Source organism: Phascolarctos cinereus, unplaced genomic scaffold (genome assembly GCF_003287225.1).
Source record: "Phascolarctos cinereus isolate Bilbo 61053 unplaced genomic scaffold, phaCin_HiC Scaffold_3;HRSCAF=262, whole genome shotgun sequence".
Taxonomy (NCBI): domain Eukaryota; kingdom Metazoa; phylum Chordata; class Mammalia; order Diprotodontia; family Phascolarctidae; genus Phascolarctos; species Phascolarctos cinereus.
The window spans coordinates 155,124,054-155,144,131 of record NW_027555736.1 but is presented as its reverse complement, the minus strand read 5'-3'; the positions used below and the strand labels follow the sequence as shown (position 1 = coordinate 155,144,131).

General features: G+C 40.1%; 1 protein-coding gene across 1 annotated transcript in view; it reads left to right on the top strand.

Annotated features, from left to right (window-relative positions):
• AQP9 (aquaporin 9) overlaps positions 1-20,078 on the top strand; it is a 60,207-nt gene that overhangs the window by 32,070 nt on the left and 8,059 nt on the right. The window contains 3 exon segments of the mRNA XM_020981790.2: positions 7,903-8,029; positions 16,400-16,537; positions 19,391-19,509. Coding sequence (XP_020837449.1) covers positions 7,903-8,029; positions 16,400-16,537; positions 19,391-19,509 — 384 coding nt within the window.

The window sequence follows — 20,078 nt, the reverse complement described above, 5'->3', positions numbered from 1 at the left end:
TCCATGCTTAACAAAATATAGAGGACATCATCCTGTCTTCAATTATGCCAAATATTTGTTACTCACTCACTATGTGCCCAGAACTGTACTAGCTGGGCATTGTAAGCAAGACCAAAGAAGTACATGATGTGGTAAGGAGTTTACAACCTAGCTGAAGCACAGCTGTCAAATGCCTTTGCCATCTAGGTGGCGCAGGGATATAAAAGCTGATTGACATTTACTGAAAAGCTTTCTTGCCAAACCAAAGAGTTTTTTTTTTTCTAGCATTCTGACACTCCCTTTATACGACTTACCCACAGTCAATTTAAGAGAGCTGCCAGTACCTGAGGTACCATTCCAGGCTTAGAGAAGCCTTGGAGAAGTCTTCTGAGACATGATGGACCTACCTTTTTCCTCTTGGGTTGATTTGTTAATTCAATTGGTTATGGAGGACAAACATCTGAAGGCAGGTAAAGTTCAAGATAAATAGAGAAGTTCTACCCACTGCTGTGAATCAGAAATGGGAAAATAATGACATTCTGCTCACCCATCAATCAACCTCCTCAGCAATTTAGCTTGAAATAGTTCACATCCCCAAAATGATATCTCTTTGAAAGGAAAAATAAAACCAATTATAGGTTTTATTCAAGTTTTGTACAAATCAGACTTAGGAGAAATGCTGACACTATATTCAACCCACTGCAAATATATCATTGGCAGGGGATTCTTACAAAGCAGCTTCTCCTATAACAGGAGTTTTTAATCTTTTTTGTGTGTCAAGTAACTCTTTGGCAGTCTGGTGAAGCCCACAGACATCTCAGAATAATGTTTTAATATGCAAAAAAAATATTGAAATACAGGTAATTTTTTTTTTTAATTCACAAACCCCCAGGTTAAAAAATCCTTTTGTAAAGTGTTTGCAAATCTTAAAGTGCATGCACCCACCCGTCAGTTACCATTAGAACAACCTGTATCCAGACATATTTTTTTTTCCTTTACACTAAGCCATCAGAATGCCCTGAAGAGTTCACACATAATCAGAGTATAATCCCACTTTTGGCCCTGACCACAGAGGCACTGAATACAAAAGCATGATGGGAAAAGGAACCCACCTGATGGCTGAATGCTTTGCTTAGCATTCCCTAAGTCCCTGGATCTTAAAAGGATAACGGAGGCACTCCAACACAACATAGGCTTGTGGTGGCAACCTCCTTGGAAGTTCTTCCCACAAGCCTATTCAACCTCAAGGTCAGGAAATTGGGTGATGCTGGGTAAACCACCAGTAAGTTATTTCCCCTCTCCTATGGCTTAAGTGGAGTGAAAAGACAAGTCATAGCAGCACAAAATAGAACATGACAAGCACATAAAGGGAATACAAAGGGTTTAAAGGAAGGAGGAGACACTTCTTAACAGGGGGACTTAGACAAGCTCCATAAAGAGGCAGCATTTGAGTTGAGCATTGAATTGGATTTCAACAGATAAGGATGGGATATGGGGGAAGAGGAGGGAGGACTGTTGTAGGCCTGGGGAATGGCAAGAACAATAATAATAGTTCACATTTGGAGTTCTTTGTAAAGCTCTCGGTTAAGTACATTTTGTTGTTGCTCAGTCATGTCTGACTCTTCCATGACCCCATTTGGGTTTTCTTGGCACAGATACCAGAATAGTTTGCCATTTTCTTTTCCAGCTCCTCTTACAGATGAGGACACTGAGACAAACAGGGTTAAGTGACTTGCCCAGGGTCACATAGCTAGTAAGCATCTGAGGCCATATTTGAACTCAGGAAGATGAGTCTTCCTGACTCTAGGCCCAGCACACTATCCATTGCACCATCTTGCTGCCCTAGTATTAATATAGTTAGGGAGGTAAAATTAATTTAGGAATAGAATAGTATGGGATGAGATGGAATGGGATGGGATGGGATGCAGTTGAATGGGATGGGATAGCATGGAATAGGGTGGAATATTAGGGCTAGGAGGCAAATTAGAAGTCATTTAGTTCAATCCTCATCATTTTACATATGGAAAAACTGAGATTTGTATAATTGGAAAATGTTTTGGATCGAGTTCAAATCTAGTGTCAGACACTTACTAGCTGTGTAACCCCAGGCAAGTCCCTTAACCCTGTCTGCCTCAGTTTCCTCATCTATAAAATGAGCTGGAAAAGGAAATGCCAAACCACTCCAGTGTCTGCCAAGAAAACCCCAAATAGGGTCACAAAGACTTGGCCACAAAAATGTCTGAACTGTTTGAAACAATCACTGTTAAGAAATTTTTCACTTTTATTTAACTTTAATACCTCCTGCTTCTGTTAGGCTCGCTTCCTTTTCGTCAGACCTTGGCAGGGATGAGATAATAGCATGAAGGGCAAGAGGAGTTGAGAGAAGTGAGGGACCAATGAGGATCAGAATAGTCAGTGAAAGCTTGATGGAGGAAGAAGCCCTTAAACTGGGCTTTTATGGAACTTGAAGAGGTAAAGAGGAAGGGAAAGGGTATTCCATGCAAAGGTGGAGGTGGATAGATGGGGCACAGCATGACCCCCAGGAACTTACACTCTATGTCCATTGGAGCATAGAGGCAGCCCCTTTTACATTTCCAAATAGGTAGAATATCATGACCTAGAGCTGAAAGGACATATGAGGAAACTGAGGTCTAGGGAAATTCAGGGTCACACAGGAAATCAGTCAGTCATTAGCAGAGCTGGGATTTGAACTCATGTCTTTTGACTCCAATACAACACTTTTTTCACTCCACCAAACTGCCCCTTAAAGAAAAATTAGTAATAAGGAGTTCTGGTCAAGGTTTTGCCATCAAAACAACACAACAACAATGGACAATCATATGTGTTTTGAACTTTGTAAAAAAAAACCTCTTTCATGAATTGTTTCATTTTGGATCTCATAATAACCTCGGAATGTGGATACTACTATTTTATGGATGAGCAAAGTGAGGCTTGGTCAATGGCTCCATAGCCAATTAATGTTGGAACTGAGATTGAAATCCAGATCTCTTCTGACTCCAATCCCTCTAAGAGCCAATCCTAAGCTCCTGTAGTTGAGGATAAGAGAGGGGAAATAGAGCTCTGAACACTCAAAGAAAGGCAACCACAGACTAAATCACCAGTTCCCCTAGCAAACAACATCATCAATGAACATGTTCAAGGTCTGCCTTCCTGATAGGATGGACACACGTGTGGGTGAAATGGGAGAGAATCAGACAGGGAAAGAAATAGGCTGATTCAACTTTTAGGAGAATAAAATCGTTTTCAGGGGTGCAATCAAAAATTTAAAATTTTGTAGGGTTTTGGAAAATCTTGCCTGCAATATTTTGCCCTGCACAGTGGTGATGTCTAATTAGGATAGAATTTAGCTCTCTTCTTGTTTCTTCTCAGCTGCTCACCATGTGGCTTGTCCTTCCTAGTAAAGGACAAAAGGCATTTTAGCATCTAGAATATCTGAGGGCAACATTAATTACAATGAAATTTGACTGAGCAAAGACATTGTTCAACTAATAAAGTGATTTAAAGCTCTCTAGTGCATGTGCATTAGAAACTATAAAAGTCAGAAAATGCTCCCCCAATGGGAATTCTATGCTAATGACATCATAGATCTTTTGTGTATTATCATTATTTAGTGACCCATTACTGGTTTGTCCAAGTCAGTGTTATGTTTAAAGGAATATCATCTCTTCCTGGGCAGGGATTGTATCTGGAGTCAAGGGACATGTGTTCAAATCACAACTGATACTTAGTACCTATGTGACCTTAGACAAATCACTCAACTTTCTTAGGGTCTGAGGTTTCCTCATCTGTAAAATGAAGGGGTGGACCTGATGGTTTCTGAGGACCCTTCAAGTTCTATGATTCTCATTATAATATAGACGTGCTTCTTGACCCTGTTCTTCTGACTAATCATCTCTTTACGGTCTGCCCTTTCAGGGAAACACTGCCAAATTGCCAGTGAGTTTAGACCTTATTTCCTGAGGACTGAGCTAGATTTAACCACAAGCATGGTTTTAGTTTGGGGTTACTTCCATAGATAAGGGCCCTAGAAAAATAAGGACAAATCCGCCAGAAACTGAGAAGAGATGAAATGGTCCTAGGGGGATACCTGAAAAGTGAAAATAGGAATCAATTTTATTTTCAGTTCATTAGAGAGTAGGCAGTTAAATCAGTGACTAAATTTGAAGCTAGCCATGTGAATATGATGGCTAAACTGTATGCCTGCTCCAGACATAACTAGTCTTCCTAATTCTCTCTAAAAATTAGTAGTCTGAAAAGTCAATAGGTCTTAGGGTTGGAAGGGCCTCCACAGTCCATTCCTCTGATATTAGGTACTGCCCCCAAACCATCCCACATCTATAGGAATCTGTACTAATGTTTGAAGATCTTCAGAGAGAAAGAGAAGCACCATGGTACATAGCATGAGATTTATTTGCAATCTGAGGACTTGCATTTGACTCCCAGATCTGTTTTGTGACCTTGGGCAAGTTAGTTAAGTGACTTTCCCAGAGTCATACAGCTAGTGAGTGTCTGAGTTGGGCTGTCTCTCTGGGCTATCAAATGAGGGAGACAGCCCAGGTTCCTTCCTGCTCCAAATATAATGACTCTAAAATATTTAAAGAAAGCTCTTTGACAACATCCCTCACTGACCTGTTTAGCAGTCATCACTGTCGGAGAATTCTTTTTTGATCTCATCTCTCTCATTACAGTTTAAGCTTATTTATTTGTGGTTGGTCCTTGAAACAAATGGAGGATGAGTTATGAGTACGAGTCCTTTACAGATACTTTTCCAAGTTTTGTTGATGTCTCTTGTTTTTCTCTTGTAGTCATTTCTGGATACTCTCCACCCCGACTCCCTTCCCCCTAAAACTAAGGCCTCTCTGGTAACAAACAAAAGACAAAACGGTAAAGCAAAACCAACTGACCCAGTGACTCTGTTAGTACATATAACATTGCTTACACATAGCACTCTATTTCTCTACTGAAAAGAGTAAGGGACTCTTCTCTGGGGCCAAGATTTGTCAGGACAATTACTCAGTATTGGCTTCATTTTGGGATTCATTTTGTTTAGATTGCTGCAGTCATTACAGTGACAGTGAGGAATTACATAATTTCTCATTTCAGATCTTACATTCTATGAGTCTAAGCTATTCTCTTTAATTTTGTATTTGTGTGGTTAAATATTCTAAAATTTCTGTTTTAGTGAATGTTTTGGAAGTTTCTAATTTTTCTAATCTTCCTAGGTCATCGTGAATCTTGATTCTACCCTCCAAAACACTCGTCAACTTGATGTTACTGCACACTGATCGTTACATTAGACCTTCATTGAACAGATATCTATTAAGCTGCTATGTGCAGAGCTTATAGATGTGTCGGGGGAGAAAATGCATGTACACAGGAAAAGCTACAGAGAAAAAGTACAGAATTTAGGGTAAAGTGAGTGAAACAAACAAGAGTAGTTACAGTGGCCATTGGACCCTGGGACATATAGGGATTCAAAGTCTCCTTAAATTCCCCTTGGTGCAATTTAAGGGATGTGATGAGGTCACGCCAAGGAACAGGATGGAAGAATCATTACTACCGAATTTCTTAAATCCTAACTGAATATTCTCTCTCCTGCTTTGAATCCAGGTTTGGATCCTTTCACGTATATAGGCTAGCCATGTGTCCTTGGACAAGTCACTTAACATCTCAGTGTCTGGGGGCAACTCTCTAAAACCACAGGGTACAAGTCTCCAGTGGTATAAAAAAAAAGGTCCTCCCTGGGAGTTCTACACTGGAAAAATCATAAATTTGGTCAAACAAACAAACAAAAAGAAAGTAAAAGAAAATGAGCAGTTTTGTAGGGGGAATGGTCCTACTCCCTATGGTCCCTTAAATCAGCAGATTTTTTTTTTTTGGTTAGGCCCAGGGTCACACAGCTATTAAGTGTTAAGTGTCCAAGGCTGGATTTGAACTCAGGTCCTCCTGAATCCAGGGCCAGTGCTCTATCCACTGCACCACCTAGCTGCCCCTAATTAGCAGATTTTTCCAGCTCAGAATGAAAGAGACTTCTAGGTGGAGTCCCTCTGTTAGACGTGAATCACACATTACCAAAATAAACATTTTGGGCCTTTGTCAATGTGGAGGAAGTCTTGGGGCAGAGCTCCACCTCATTTCAAATCCCTAAACTAGGCTGTCTCCATACTTCCTCATCTCCCCAACCTACCAGGACAGATCCACTCACACTCATTCCATTATACTAAGGCTTCTAATTAGTGTCTCTCAAGCCAAACCTTCTTTGTGGACTCTCCTCATTCTTCCTCACTTAACTGCTTCTCCTCCATCATCTAAATAGCTCTCGAAATCCCTTTGCTGGCATCAAGTCAATTTCTTCCTGATCCCATTTGTTGAACAGCAACTCTTGTCAGCCTCCACCTGTCAAAGATACACTTGAATAGTTTTCTGTGCCCTTCTTTATACAATTGTATTGGTGTCTCTTTGTGGTTGTTGTTGTTGTTGTCGTCCTGTCGGACTGACCCCTGGATTACCTCCAATTTGCCCTATATATGGTTTATACGTGCATAGCTGTTTGCCTGTTGTCTGTCTCATTAGACTGTGTGAAGGAAAGGGCAGGAAGTTTCTGCCTTTCTTATTCCCAGCACTTAGCACAGTGTCTGGCATACAGTAAGTGCTTAATAAATGCTTCTTGACTTGATTTGACTTATTTGGAGAGCATGGGCAGCTAGGTAGCACAGTGGATAGAGTGCCAGGCCTGGCGTCAGGAAGATTGATCTTCTTGAGCTCAAATCTGGCCTCAAACACTCACTAGCTGTGTGACCCTGGGAAAGTTACTTAACCCTGTTTGTTTCAGTTTCCTCATCTGTAAAATGAGCTGGAGAAAGAAACGGCAAACCACTCCAGCATCTTGGCCAAGAAAACCCCAAATGGGGTCACAATCAGACACAACTGAAACCACTGAACAGCAATTTGGGGAGTACCTAGAGGGCAGTGCCTGAGTCTTTAAAAAAATTATCTGTATCTTTTGTTTTTGTATCATCTTCATTTTCTTTTTTTAGAAGTTTATTTATTTTATTCTGAACTTAAGAAATAAAACAAGCATTTCCACAACATAGCAGAATAGAAAAAAAGACAACTGTACATGAAACTACAAATCTATTATGCATAACTTGCTATTCCTTCTAAGTATGTAATAAAGGTTTAATATAACTTTCTTTTTTTTTCTTTTTTCTTCCCTCCCTGCCCCCTGCCCTAGTGATAGCTACCATTAGACACACATATATGTGTATATGTATACACATGCAAATATACGTGTGTGCATGTGTGTATGTGTAAAACCATTCTACACATCTATTTATCATTTCTTTCTCTTTCTTTTCTGCTATATTCCCCTCTATTCCCTTACCTAGTCATTTATTTTAGCAAAGAATTTAAAAAGGCATAAAAAAGCAGTTTACCAAAACTAAGCAATCTATCAACCATCTTCAACAGTCTATGCCATATCTCATATGCAGAGTATCCCACTTCTGCAAAGAAGGGAGAGAGGTACATTCTCATATCTCCTCTTTGCAGCCAACTGTGTTCAGTTTTTACTTTGTTTTATGTTATCCTTTCCATTTACACTGTTATAGTTGTCATGTAGACTATTTTGCTGGTTCTGTCTACTTCAGTTTGTATCAATTCATGCAAGTCTTCCCAAGGTTTTTCCTGTTCTTCATTTCTTACAGCACAGTAATGGTCCATTACATTGCCTTATCAAAACTTGTTTATCTATCCCCCGATCAATTGGCATCGTACTTTGTTTTGGGTACATTGCTGCTACAATAGATGCCACTATAAATATATATTTAGTGTACACTTCCTCTGCCTTTTATTCCGACACAACCAATTCATTTACCTGCTTTTCATTCTTTGTCTCCCCAGGTCCTTGGATGTGGCTCTGTAGCCCAAGCCGTCCTTAGCCGAGGGGCTTCAGGTGGAATTGTGACCATAAATATTGGCTTTTCTGCGGCTGTTGCAATGGCTGTTTATGTGACAGGAGGCATCTCTGGTAATTTTCCTCGTGTTACTCCTCTCCAATCATTGCTGTCTTCCACTCCCCATGGACTACCATTGAGAATGAGGATATTTTAGCATAGTAATAACAATGACTAACATTCATGTAGCACGGTGCTAAGTGCGTTACAATCACTGTCTCATTTGATCCTCACAACAGCCCTGGAAGGCAGGTGCCTTTGTTGTTGAGTCATTTCAGTAGTGTCCAACTCTTTGTGGCCCATTGGGAGTTTTCTTGGCAAAGACATTGGAGTAGTTTGCCATTTTCTTCTCCAGTTTAACAAATGAGGGACTGAGGCAAACAGGGTTAAGTGACTTGCCCAGGGTCACACAGCTAGTAAGTATCTAGGGCCATATTTGAACTCAGGAAGATGAGTCTTCCTGACTGATGGTCCAGTATACTACCCATTGTACTATCTAGCTGCTCTTATTATTCCCATTCTACAGAAATGGAAACTGAGGGAAATGGAGGCTAAGTGACTTGTTCAGGGTTATACAGCTAGTAAGTATCTGAGGCTGGATTTGAACTCAGGTCTTCCAGATTCCAGGCCCAGTGTTCTATCCACTGTACCACCTAGCTACCAAAATTAAAAAAAAAAAATTCTGTCACGAAAAAAGAAATCATAAAAATAACTCCACGAATCCAGTTTACCATATGCAAGTGGCAGAGCCTTCCCCTGCAATAAACCATTGAAGCCTAGATCTGGTTCAAGCCTTCTTCCCTGGAAGAGAGAATAAATCTGAACTAAAATGATGTTGATTCCATTAAGAACTATCCTGGGAGGTCCAATACAACCAGATGATTAGATAATTAGGATAATTATGAGTTTTTTACTTTAAATGTTCTGACTAACTTAATAGAAAAGGGAAGAGCTCAAGTAGCCAGAGAATTGTTGAATTTCTTGATCTCTTCTCTTTCCAGAACTTCTGCCCTGCTAATCTTCAAATCTGTACAACCCCCATCATCCACCTTCTTTATTCCCTCCCTTGCGACAGTGAGGTTTTTTTTTTTTGACAAAGTCCATTGCTAATTAGGTGCATTTGAAATTTGGACTTTCTTAACTTCATCTGGGTCTATACTACTATTGGATAATCCTCTTATTCAGGCCTGCACAATCTGCAGCCATGAGCCCATAGGCATGCCAAAGGATTTTGGGAGGCCCGCAAAAAATGTAGAGGATGTTTTCTTCTATGTTTTTAGCGAGCTGCCCAAAATCCTTTGTCATGCCACAAGAGGGTTGTGAGCCACAGGCTGTGCAGGCCTGCTTTTATTAATCTTTTATTGACTTCTTATCAAATCAGTTAGTAACCATTCCAAACCTCTTTAACTCAAATCCCCAAATCTTCCTTCTACCTTCCCTCCACTTTCTCATTAAATGACCTCATTTCCTACCTTACAGAAAAGATGGCATCTATTCAAAGTGAACTCCCTCAGCTTCTATCCTGCACACGTAAAAATTTTGTCTTTTCCTTCCCTCAGAGGACGATGTGGCCTTCCTCCTCACCAAGACCAGCCCTCCATCTGTGCCCTTAATGCCCATTCACTCTCCTACCCTCTGAAACTTTGCTCTGTTAAACATTCCCACTCCCTTTTTTTTCCTTCAAACCTTTTCTTTCTGTTGGCTCCTTCCTTTCAACTGGTACTCATATTTAGGTTTCTTCATAAAAAAAGAAAACAATCCATAAACTTTCTTTGATCCTCCTATCTTCTAAACTATATTCCTATTTTTCTATTCCTTTCTTCACTACCAAACTACACTGATTGTCTCAATTTTCTCTACCATTCCATCACTTCTTAACCTCTTGAAATATGGCTTTTCCCCTCACCAGTCTACTAAGTCTGATGTTTCCAAGGTCACCAATGTTCATCTCTTTACCCTCAAATCCTTTTTTGTGTCCTAATTTTCTTCTTCATTTCTCAGTAAGTTTTGACACTGTTGGAATACCTGCTTACTTGACATTCTCTCCTCCTTTCCGTCTCATGACACCACCTGGCTTTGGTCATCTCTTTACCTCTTTACATCTCTTGGCTTCTCTTCCTTCTCCTCCTACCGCTATGTGGGCAGTCTTTAAGACTCTATTTTCTCTTCTTTTTTCACTACATTCTTCCACTTGGCAACCTTATCTACTCTAGTAACTTCAATTATCACTTTTGTATAAGCTACTACAAGATTTATGCCTTGACTACTTGGTTGAGAATCAGCTGAATATTAGATACTAATATCTAATGCATAACTATGTGCTGACACACTGCAAACTCAACCTGTCCAAAGCTAAATCATCATCACCATCATCATTCCCAAATATTCCCTCCCCCTAAACGTTCCTATGTCTACTGATGGTGACATCACTTTTCTAGTCAACCAAGCTTGAAATTTGGAAGACATCTTTGACCCTTCCCTCCTTTCCATCCTCATATCCAAGAGGTCGACAAGACCTATGAATTATACTCCTACAATGCCCTTCCCCTCTGTTCCTTCTTTTCTACTTCTACAGGGTATAGTGAGAGAAACATTAGCCCTAGAATCAAGAGACCGGTTTTTGATTTCTGGCTTCGTCATTTTTTTAGTTGTATGACCTTGGGTAAGTCACTTAAACACTTTGAGCCTCAATTTACTTATTTATAAAATGAGGGGATTGGAACAGCTTGTATCTAAGGTCCATTCCTGCTTAAACCTTTTAGGCCTAATTCAGGTCCTCTTTTCCTTTTGCAAAAACTACAGCAGTACTCTACACACTGGTCTTCCTCTTCACCAAACCATCCTTCACACTGATACCAATGCAATCTTTCTAATTTACCTCTGCCACCATTTAGGGATAGCGGTTGCCATCAGGACCACTGAGAGTTACAGTGGTGGGAGCTATCCGGTTGAGAGGAATTCAGAGGAAGCTAGAGAGCTAGAGGTCAGGATCTGCTTGGCTGAAAATAAAAGCACACATATGCTTGCAGAATGTTGAGTGCAGCAAACTGAGGGAAATCTTTGCCGTTCTTGATTCTCTGTTAGCCACACTCCTGAAGCTTGGCCTCAGACAATGCTTGTTACTAACTCCATCAGACTTGACTGGTCTTGGATGTGACAGTACTTCCAATATCACCTTCAGCTTCATGATTGGAATCTTAGCTATCAACCTTGACTTCACTGAATAAAACTTATCAGCCTACTGGCTGTTATGTAGCACAGTGGATCGAGTGCTGGGCCTAAAGTCAGAAAGACCTGAGTTCAAATCTAGCCTCAGAAGCTTAATTAGCTGTGTGAACCTGGGCAAGTCACTTGATCTCTATATGCCTCAGTTTCCTCAACTGTAAAATGGAGAGAATAATAGCACCTATCTCAAAGACTTGCTGTGAGGGTCAAATGAGATAATAATTGTACAGCACTTAACCCTGTGCCTGGCACATAGTAGGTATCTGATAAGTACTCGTTTCCTTTCTTTCCTGATCTTTATCTGCAAGGGTATTGTCCCCTACTCCCTCAAACTCTGAAGACTTTAACCATTGCCACAGAACCCACTCATCTCACAAAGGGCCGGGATCAGGGGGAAGCAGTAAGTATGGGGATGATCATAATACTCTAAGCTCAAAAACCCTCAGTAGCTCCTCCTGCTTAATGAATAAGATGCATATACCTTTGTCTGTCATTCAAGGCCCTTTCCCAACTTTAACAGATAGTACTCCCTATTGTGCTATACTGGATATCCCGTCCATTCCAGCCTCCATAACTTTGACTACATTGTCTACCATGCCTCAACATTTCCACCAAAACCATTCCTTTCTTCCAAGGTTCAGCTCAGGTGCTATCACCTCCATGAAGCCTTCCCAAATAATTGTAAGTGATTTCTTCCTCTTCAAAACTCTTATATATTCTCTTTGAATTTCTATGCAACTTTTATATTACAGATTGTATGACAATCAATTATTGTATTTCAGATGATTATATCTCCCTATTAGATAGAATACTCCTTGAGAAGTGGGATTATATGTTGCTTCATCTTTGTTTCCTCACCATCAAGCATAGTACACTGCACATAATAGTTGTTTAATAAATAATTGTTGAGTTATATTGAATTCAATTGAATTCAAAGCCCATCAGAGTGAATTTGAACTTGATGTAGTCATTCAGAGGCCCTCCAGGACACCTGGGGCTATACTTAGTGCCTGGCACATAGTAAGCACTTAATAAAGGCTTGTTGACTGACTAGATTCTTGACATGCTTCCAGGGTCCCTGACTGCTAACCTGAACTAAACTGGCATACATAGCCAATCAGGCCACACACCCAAAGCCCTGCAAACATGGAGCTGTTTCAGCACCTATCAGAGGCTCCCTGGTATTCTAAACTGTTCTCACTCTTCACATCTTTAAAGAAAGAAAGCCCTATTTCCTCTCTGTTGGGACTCCGAAAAAGCATGGCCTACCTTGGAAAGAAAGCAATGCAGGATAGGTCATCTAACTTTGGCTCTGTTTCTGAGCTGTGTTGTTGTCTGTGACTAGTGGCTGGTGCTGAGTAAACTCTCCCCTGTGTAAGGCAAGATTCACTTGTCGTAGAGGATCCCCATTAGTGCAGTCTTGCCTAGTAATGATTTTTCCTGTATGGGATTGATTATAACTCCCTGAGAGCCTCTTGGGTCTGGGCAAGCTAGTAAAGAAATTCACTGGGCCTGGAACTAAATATCTCAGGTCTCTGGAGCTCTTTAATCCTGTGATTCTAGGAGTCCACAGTAAGTTTTCTGGGTTTGAGTTACACTGATTAATTCAGGGAGTATGTTCTATAGAATGTGACCAGTATTTTAACTCACACTGCCTTGCTTCAAACGCAATTCATAGGCATCAGGTACAGCAAGATGGTAATGATTTACGGATAATTTTCAGTAGCCATCAGGATTCTAGGCAAAATTGCAAACTAAGGAGAATTGGTGCCTTCTTATCTTCCTTTCTCCATCTTTCATGGCCTGGTTTTTTTCTTTCCCTACCAGACTTTTGGTACTCTCATTCTGCTTTTTGATTTTTCAAAACTCCCTAACCTCCTTGGAAGTAGCTCCTGCTCCAAAATTACCTGTCTCTCCCTCCTTGTCCCCATGAGATCTTTCTCATGTCCATTCCCCACCCCCATCCCATCTTTAGCAAAATTATTTTCTATAATTCTCATGTGTTTTTAGACAATATAATTAAAGAAATTTGATGTTAAGGTGACCAAAAGGATTAACCCTGGCAAAGATATTTGCATTTTAAAAGATGCATTTTTTTTAACCCACATGAATTCCAATTAGTGGATGTTTTGGAGAGAGATTTTTGAACTGAAAAGAATTCTTAATGCCCTTTGCCCACTCTGGACCTCTGGCCACCTGGCCCTTATTAATAGCAGTAGTGAGGGGCAACCAGGGCTGCTGAGTGGTGCCTTGGATTAAGTGTTGGACTTGAAATCAGGATGACCTGAGATTGAATCCTGACTTATAGACACCTACTAGCTATGTAGCCATGAATGAACAAGTCCCTTAATTTCTATCAGCCTGAGGGTAATAATAGTAGCTTGTACAGAGGTGATAATTGAAGTTATTAGAGTAGATAAGTTTGTGAGGGTCAAATAAGATAACAGTCGCAGATTGTTTTGCAAACCTTAAAGCAGTATGTAAATGTTAGCTGCTGTTCTCTACATTTCTGCTTAGCAGGGCAAAAGAGAACAATAAGAATTAAAAGTTGGGGGCCTTCTTGTCTTAGGAGTTTCTACCTCCCTTTCTAAATCCCTCTTCTACCTCCTGCCACCCTTATGCTCCATCCAAGGCACTTTCCTCACTATAAATGAAGTTCAATTGTATTTACAATGTTTCAGAACCTGTGCTTGAGAATAACATAGATTTAATTACTGCTCTTAGTGGACACAAAGTCTTAGAATTTGAACTATTGTGCCAAGGAGACAGATCATAACACTATTCAAGAATTCACCTGTGATTTCTTCTAGTAGTCCAAATGTAAATTACCAACTCTCCAAGATGGTTCTCCCTCCCAGTGCTAATCTAGTACAGGAAAAGAGAAGTCATTGTCCTGGGGTGGCAACTTCCCTCTCTTCCTCTGGTCTTGGCTTAGGAAGAAATGGTGGTCACTGCCATGATGCCCAAGTCCTTTGACCCTGTGGTTCTCTTGGCTCCTTTCCGGGAAAGGAGAGGTGGCAGTAACTCAAGTGGAGATGAGCAACATTTTTTTCTGACCCCACTCTAATCCTTCCTCTATTCTTGATTGCTAAACATATCCAAAAATGGGAGGAAAAAGCCATGAGATATAACATGAACTTGGGGTGGGGAGGTAATACTCCTAGGAAAAGGAAGACAAGGATATTTCCATTACCTGTTTTTCTGTTCCTGAGGTCTTCTAAAGTGCTTGAGTACACAAGGTGATAATGTAATTCCAGTAAATATATAAATAGGACATGAAGTCCATTTCTAAATCCTTGGCAGGGAAAAACAGGTTGCTTTTGATCAGTGTTTTGTAGAAGAGCAGGATGTGTGTAATGTTTTCTTGTCCCTTCACAATCCTTTAGGGTGGTATCCCTTCCCCAAAGTAACTAGAGACATTTCTTTAACTGTTAACTACTGTGCAGTCAATTTACCAATTCAAAGCATTTCTGAGTACTAGGTGTGAGATCAATAATATAACAAAAGAAAAGTGACACTAGGTCAGACCCATGGTCTAAATAACTCAAAAGGCAGTCTCTGAAAGTGATATCAATGGACAGATACATAAAGTCATAAAATCATAGATTTTGAATTGGAAGTGAACTTTGAATCCACTTCCTTTCATTTTACAGATCGGAGCTAAAATATAGAAGGGTTACATAACTTACCCAGGATTACAGAGACAGTAAGTAGAAGAACTGGGACTTGAACCCAGGTCCTCTGACTTCAAATCCAACAGACTTTCCCACTGTACTGCACGGCTTCAGTATGGTAATGGAAAAAGAACTGGATTTGGAGTCCAAGGAACTGGATTTGAATCATGGCTTTGCTACTCACTACCTGTATGACCGTGGGTATATCATAATCCTCTCCAGATCTCAGTTTCTTCATCTGTAAAATGAAGAGGTTGGGTTAGATGATCTCAAAAGTTCCTTCCTTCTCTAGATCTTAGTATCTAGGCATCAGAAGGGACCATAGATGTCATCTTCAAGAGACAAAGGATATAACTCAAAATAACCTTAGCTTCTGTGAATGCCCCATTATGAATTAGTCACTAATGAATTTATCTAAACTATTCTTCAACTTATTTGATGTTTCTGGCTCTTGAAAGAATGCGTTTGCTACTCCTTATTTAAAGTTGTACTTCCTTTTATATGTTCCTCATTTAAATTTTACAGGATACTCTTTAGTTCTGGTTGTGAGATCTCCCACATATACGAAATTATTCCATATTTTGTTACCTTCTCCCACTTTCAACTATGTCCAGAGGCATAATGGATCATGTTCAAATCTAATCAAACACTTGCCAATGACTCTTTTTGGCATACAGTTCCCCACTTCCTCGTCTTCCTAGGTTCTTAATTTTTTTTTCTTTTTCTTTTTCCTCCTACATTCTGAATGAATACTTAACAAATTCCCTAAATTAAAATCTCTTCTAAATATGGATTATGTTCCCCAGGGGAAAATATGTGTTCATTAGGGACATGAATGCCATAAGCTCAAAGATGATTCTTGCTATTTTTCTGTACAGTAAAAATGAGGATTCTTGTGATAAGAACAATGAAAAAGGGATGGAGCTGGTTACTGACTGTACAGATGCAAAGACATCTGGGAAAGTAAATGATATACTCCACAGAGCAAAAACCATGCCTGAGGTCTTGACCAGACAGGAGCACAGAAGACATGGAGAAATCTCTGTCTAGGCCAAGGTTACAAGTCCTAACAATTATTTTTTAATATAAGGGAAACATGTTTAGGTAGAGTAAAGAACAACTTTTCATGTGCTACAGGAAACAAACTGAATTTCAGTTTCCTGAACTATATATAAAGGTGTGTTTTTCAGGAACAATTCACTTGGAAGTGTCCTCTCCTTACAATCTCAAGGTTGCTTTTATTATCCTCATAATGGAAGTGGGGAAGTTGGTGGACTTTGGTTTTAATCAAATATATACACTGGCCTTTTTTCCCCCTCCATCATGATGATTTCTGATGATCTAAAAGTGACATTTACTCACTTTTATTTTATAGACTGTCACTAGATTTAACAGATTATTCATTGTGAGAAATAGAGTAGAAGAGTTTGAAGTTTGACTTGTTGTTTCTACTACTTAGCTAGTTAGATTTTAGACAATTTTTTCTATCTCTATTCTGACCCTCCCTCTCATGACTCACGCTCCATCATTTGATATTCCATGCAGGTGGTCACATTAACCCAGCAGTGTCCTTTGCTATGTGTCTCTATGGACGGATGAAATGGTTCAAATTCCCTTTCTATGCGGGGGCCCAGTTCCTGGGAGCTTTTCTAGGGGCTGCAGCCCTCTTTGGAGTTTACCATGGTGAGTTGGCTACTTGGGTTGGGATGATAAGGGAAAAGGACCAAATGTGAGTAAAAATTATTTTGAGGATTGTAGTGAGGATGAGGAGATAGTGGGAGAATTCACCAGGTGTAGCAATAAGCTCTGGGAAAGGGAATATTCCTAGGAAGACAGGGGTGTCGGAGAAGAAGGGAACACAATCATTATTGGGTCAAATTTATTAAGTCTCCAGAGGAACTTAATGCTGTGTTAAAGACAGAGAATAATAACGATGATAATTCACATGTGTACAATGCTCTGACAGATCTAACCCATGAGGGGGAGAATATCAATAAAGCGATGACATTTTTCAGGAGTTTCTATTTCCACTGTGTTCTCCCATTTGGTTGGGGGACAGGAGGTGGGCCAGTGGAACGGTTAATTTGAATGGCTTTGGGGAAAAAACTTGGAAGAGAGAAGGTCAGCATAACAAAGGTTTTGAATGGAAAGCTGCCCCCTTCTCTGGCACAGGTCCTGGTTCTTTCTACAAGACTGTTAATATTGCTGAGTAAAACTACTGATGAGAACACAGAATTGAAGGTCAACACAACTTGGGATTGTAATTGAGACGTCGTTAACTCACCGTGTTAAGCAAACTATGGAATATTGCTAGGTTTCAGTTTCCTCATCTCTAAATGAGGCTTATAGATGATAACCGCTAAAGTACCTTCAAGCACTAATATTTTGAGTCAATGAAACTGGACCCTAAAACATTCTTCTAATCTGGTCCAAAGTGAGAGTCATAATATTGCAGCTTCTCCACAGTATTTAATACCAGTCATAGGAAATAGTTCATGGGATCAGTCAGTCAATTAATATTTATTAATATCACACTGTGCTAAGCCCTGGAGATACAAAGAAAGGTAAAAGCAATCTCTACTCTCAAGAAGTTTACAATCTAATGGAGAAGATAACATGCAAACAACTTTGCACAAACAAGCATTAGAATTAAGGGGGTGAAGGAGGTGTTTGGGAAAGGCTTCCTAGACCGTAGATTTAGGGCTAGAAAATTCTGGCAAAATGATTCGACTGTGGTCACACATCTACTTAGTGGCAGAGCTGGGATTTGAACTCAGGTCCTCTAAATTCAAACTCAGCAGACACTTCCTGCTGCAAATGGTGTTTGGGAAGGGGAAAGTGCTGGAATTGAAAATTCAAGGTCTCACCACTCGGAGGTAAAGTCATCTTCAATAGGAGAACTGAAAAATAAGCCAGATCTGAAATGTGGGCTAGGCTCTGCTGCTAGCCAATTGCAGTCACTACTACCCAGATCCCCTTTCTCACTCTGTGATGAGATAACGGTGGTCAAATGGGAAAATAACAACAACAACAAGACTGAATTTGAAATCAGCTCACTGGTGAAATAGATAGAGCTCTAGTCTTGGAGTCAGGACGACCTGAGTTCAAATCCGGCCTCAGACACTTGATACTTACTGGCTGTGTGACCCTGGGCAAGTCACTTAACCCCGATTGTCTCACCAAAAAGCAAAAAAAAAAAAAAATCAGAGGAGACATGACTTCTAGCTAGCATGCCACTAGCTAGCTGCATGATATCGGTTCACCTCTCCAGATTGCTTACATTTGAGACTTACAAAGGTGTGCTGATAAACTTTTAACAAGCAGCTCTCCAAAAATACAAGACTTATTTTTAAATTTAATCTGTTATTAACATGTTCTCCATCATTTTCTCAAGTCTAGAGTTGGGGGGGATGGGACTGGTGTCCCTGCAAACTACAAGCCCAGGGCCAAAAAGAAAACATTCTAAGCTGTAGGCCAAACAAAAACAATCAGCCAGGTCATTGTTTGCTGATACTTGGTATAGATAATCAATAAAACAATAAATCAAGCCCTGTTTTGTAGCTTGGCCAGTTTCCCAGGTGTAAATGTTCACCCTGAAAATTTAACAATCAGGTTTCTGAACCAGTGGGAGCACTCTTCTAATGGAGGATGATGGGATTTAGAGTTTGAAGGGATTCTAACAATCAGCTGGCCCAGTCCCTTCATTTTAAGATCATAAGTACAGGGTTGGAACCAATTCCCCATTTTACAGGAAACTTGAGCCCAAAGAAGTTAAACAGCTAGTTTAACAGAAGCAAGATTCATCCCCAGGTCCTCCAACTCCAGAACCAACACATTTTCTAGTGAACCATTCTTCCTGTCTACAAAAGAAGAAACTGAGGCTGGGAAAGGTGACTTGCCCAAGATCATATGGGTGGTAAAAAGCAGAGCTGGGATGTAAACTCAGGTTTCTCTGACTTTGGTTCCAGGGCTCTTTCTTCTATACAGTTGGACTAAAAGCTAGCTCCTTCCCTCCCTAAAATTCTTAGATTCTAAACTCCTTTACATCAGGCATTTCTCATCTTATATCCATTTTGAAACCCTGGATGCACCCAACTCTGTTATAAATCCTAAGGCAGCGGTGGGCACCACTGAAATCTCCATGGAGTTTTTGTTTGGGGCACACACAGATCCATGGAGTCTATCCTGCTCACAGGACAATTCTGAAATTCCAGAGGAAAAGTGGGTAGATTCCAAGATCCCTCTAGACCAGGAGGTGGCTCAGGCCCAGAGGGGTCCAGCTGAAGTAGCTGTGGGCTTTCTGTACCCCTCCCTCATGTTAACCAAAACCTTGGAGATGATCCTAGAGAGCTCCAGAACCACCCTGAGATTTGGCATTTTTGATGACCATCATCATCCAAAATTTGGAGAAAGCTAAGGTAGCAATAAGTCTCACCTCAATGTTTAAGCAATGTGTTGTCTTCTCTATGTCCTGCTTTTCTCCCCTTTATGCTTCCCAAAAGAATACTAACAAACAAGGGCTTTGTTTTTTTATAGACGCACTTAGGTCCTTTGCTGAGGGAAAACTGATCGTCACAGGAGAAAATGCAACAGCCCATATTTTTGCAACTTATCCAATTAAATACCTGACTGTAACAAATGAAATTGCAGACCAAGTAAGTTCGGTTGCAAGGTGGACTAGGTGGAGGTGGATATGGTAGCAGAATGCTCGTGAAACAGGATTAGTTAATCAGAAAATAAAAGCTGAATCTTCCAAGTGAGGGATGGATGGACATGGCCCAACCTATCCTGCTAAATGTACATATTAATTTTTTAAAAATTAGTTATTTACCACTAAACCTCTAAGAATGCTCATGGACTTCAACACACACACACACACACACACACACACACACACACATACACACACAATTTCCAAGGTATCCAGACATTCAAACATTCAAACTATGCTCCAAAATTTATCGTATTTCCTTTCTTCACTAGAGGTGAGATAAGGGGTAAAAGGAGAGAAAGAATTTGGAACTGAAAATAAAAATTAAAAATAAAATAATAAAATATGTCCATTTTATTGTCACTTTAAATTGGTTGTCAGCATCTTATCCATGTAGGCAATTGACCAAAAAGCATCACTATTCTACTGTACTACTGGTCATTTTCTAGCAGTTTAAAGACCTACACTGACACCTCAAGGGATAATAGTACATTTTTACTAGGGCCCAAGGAG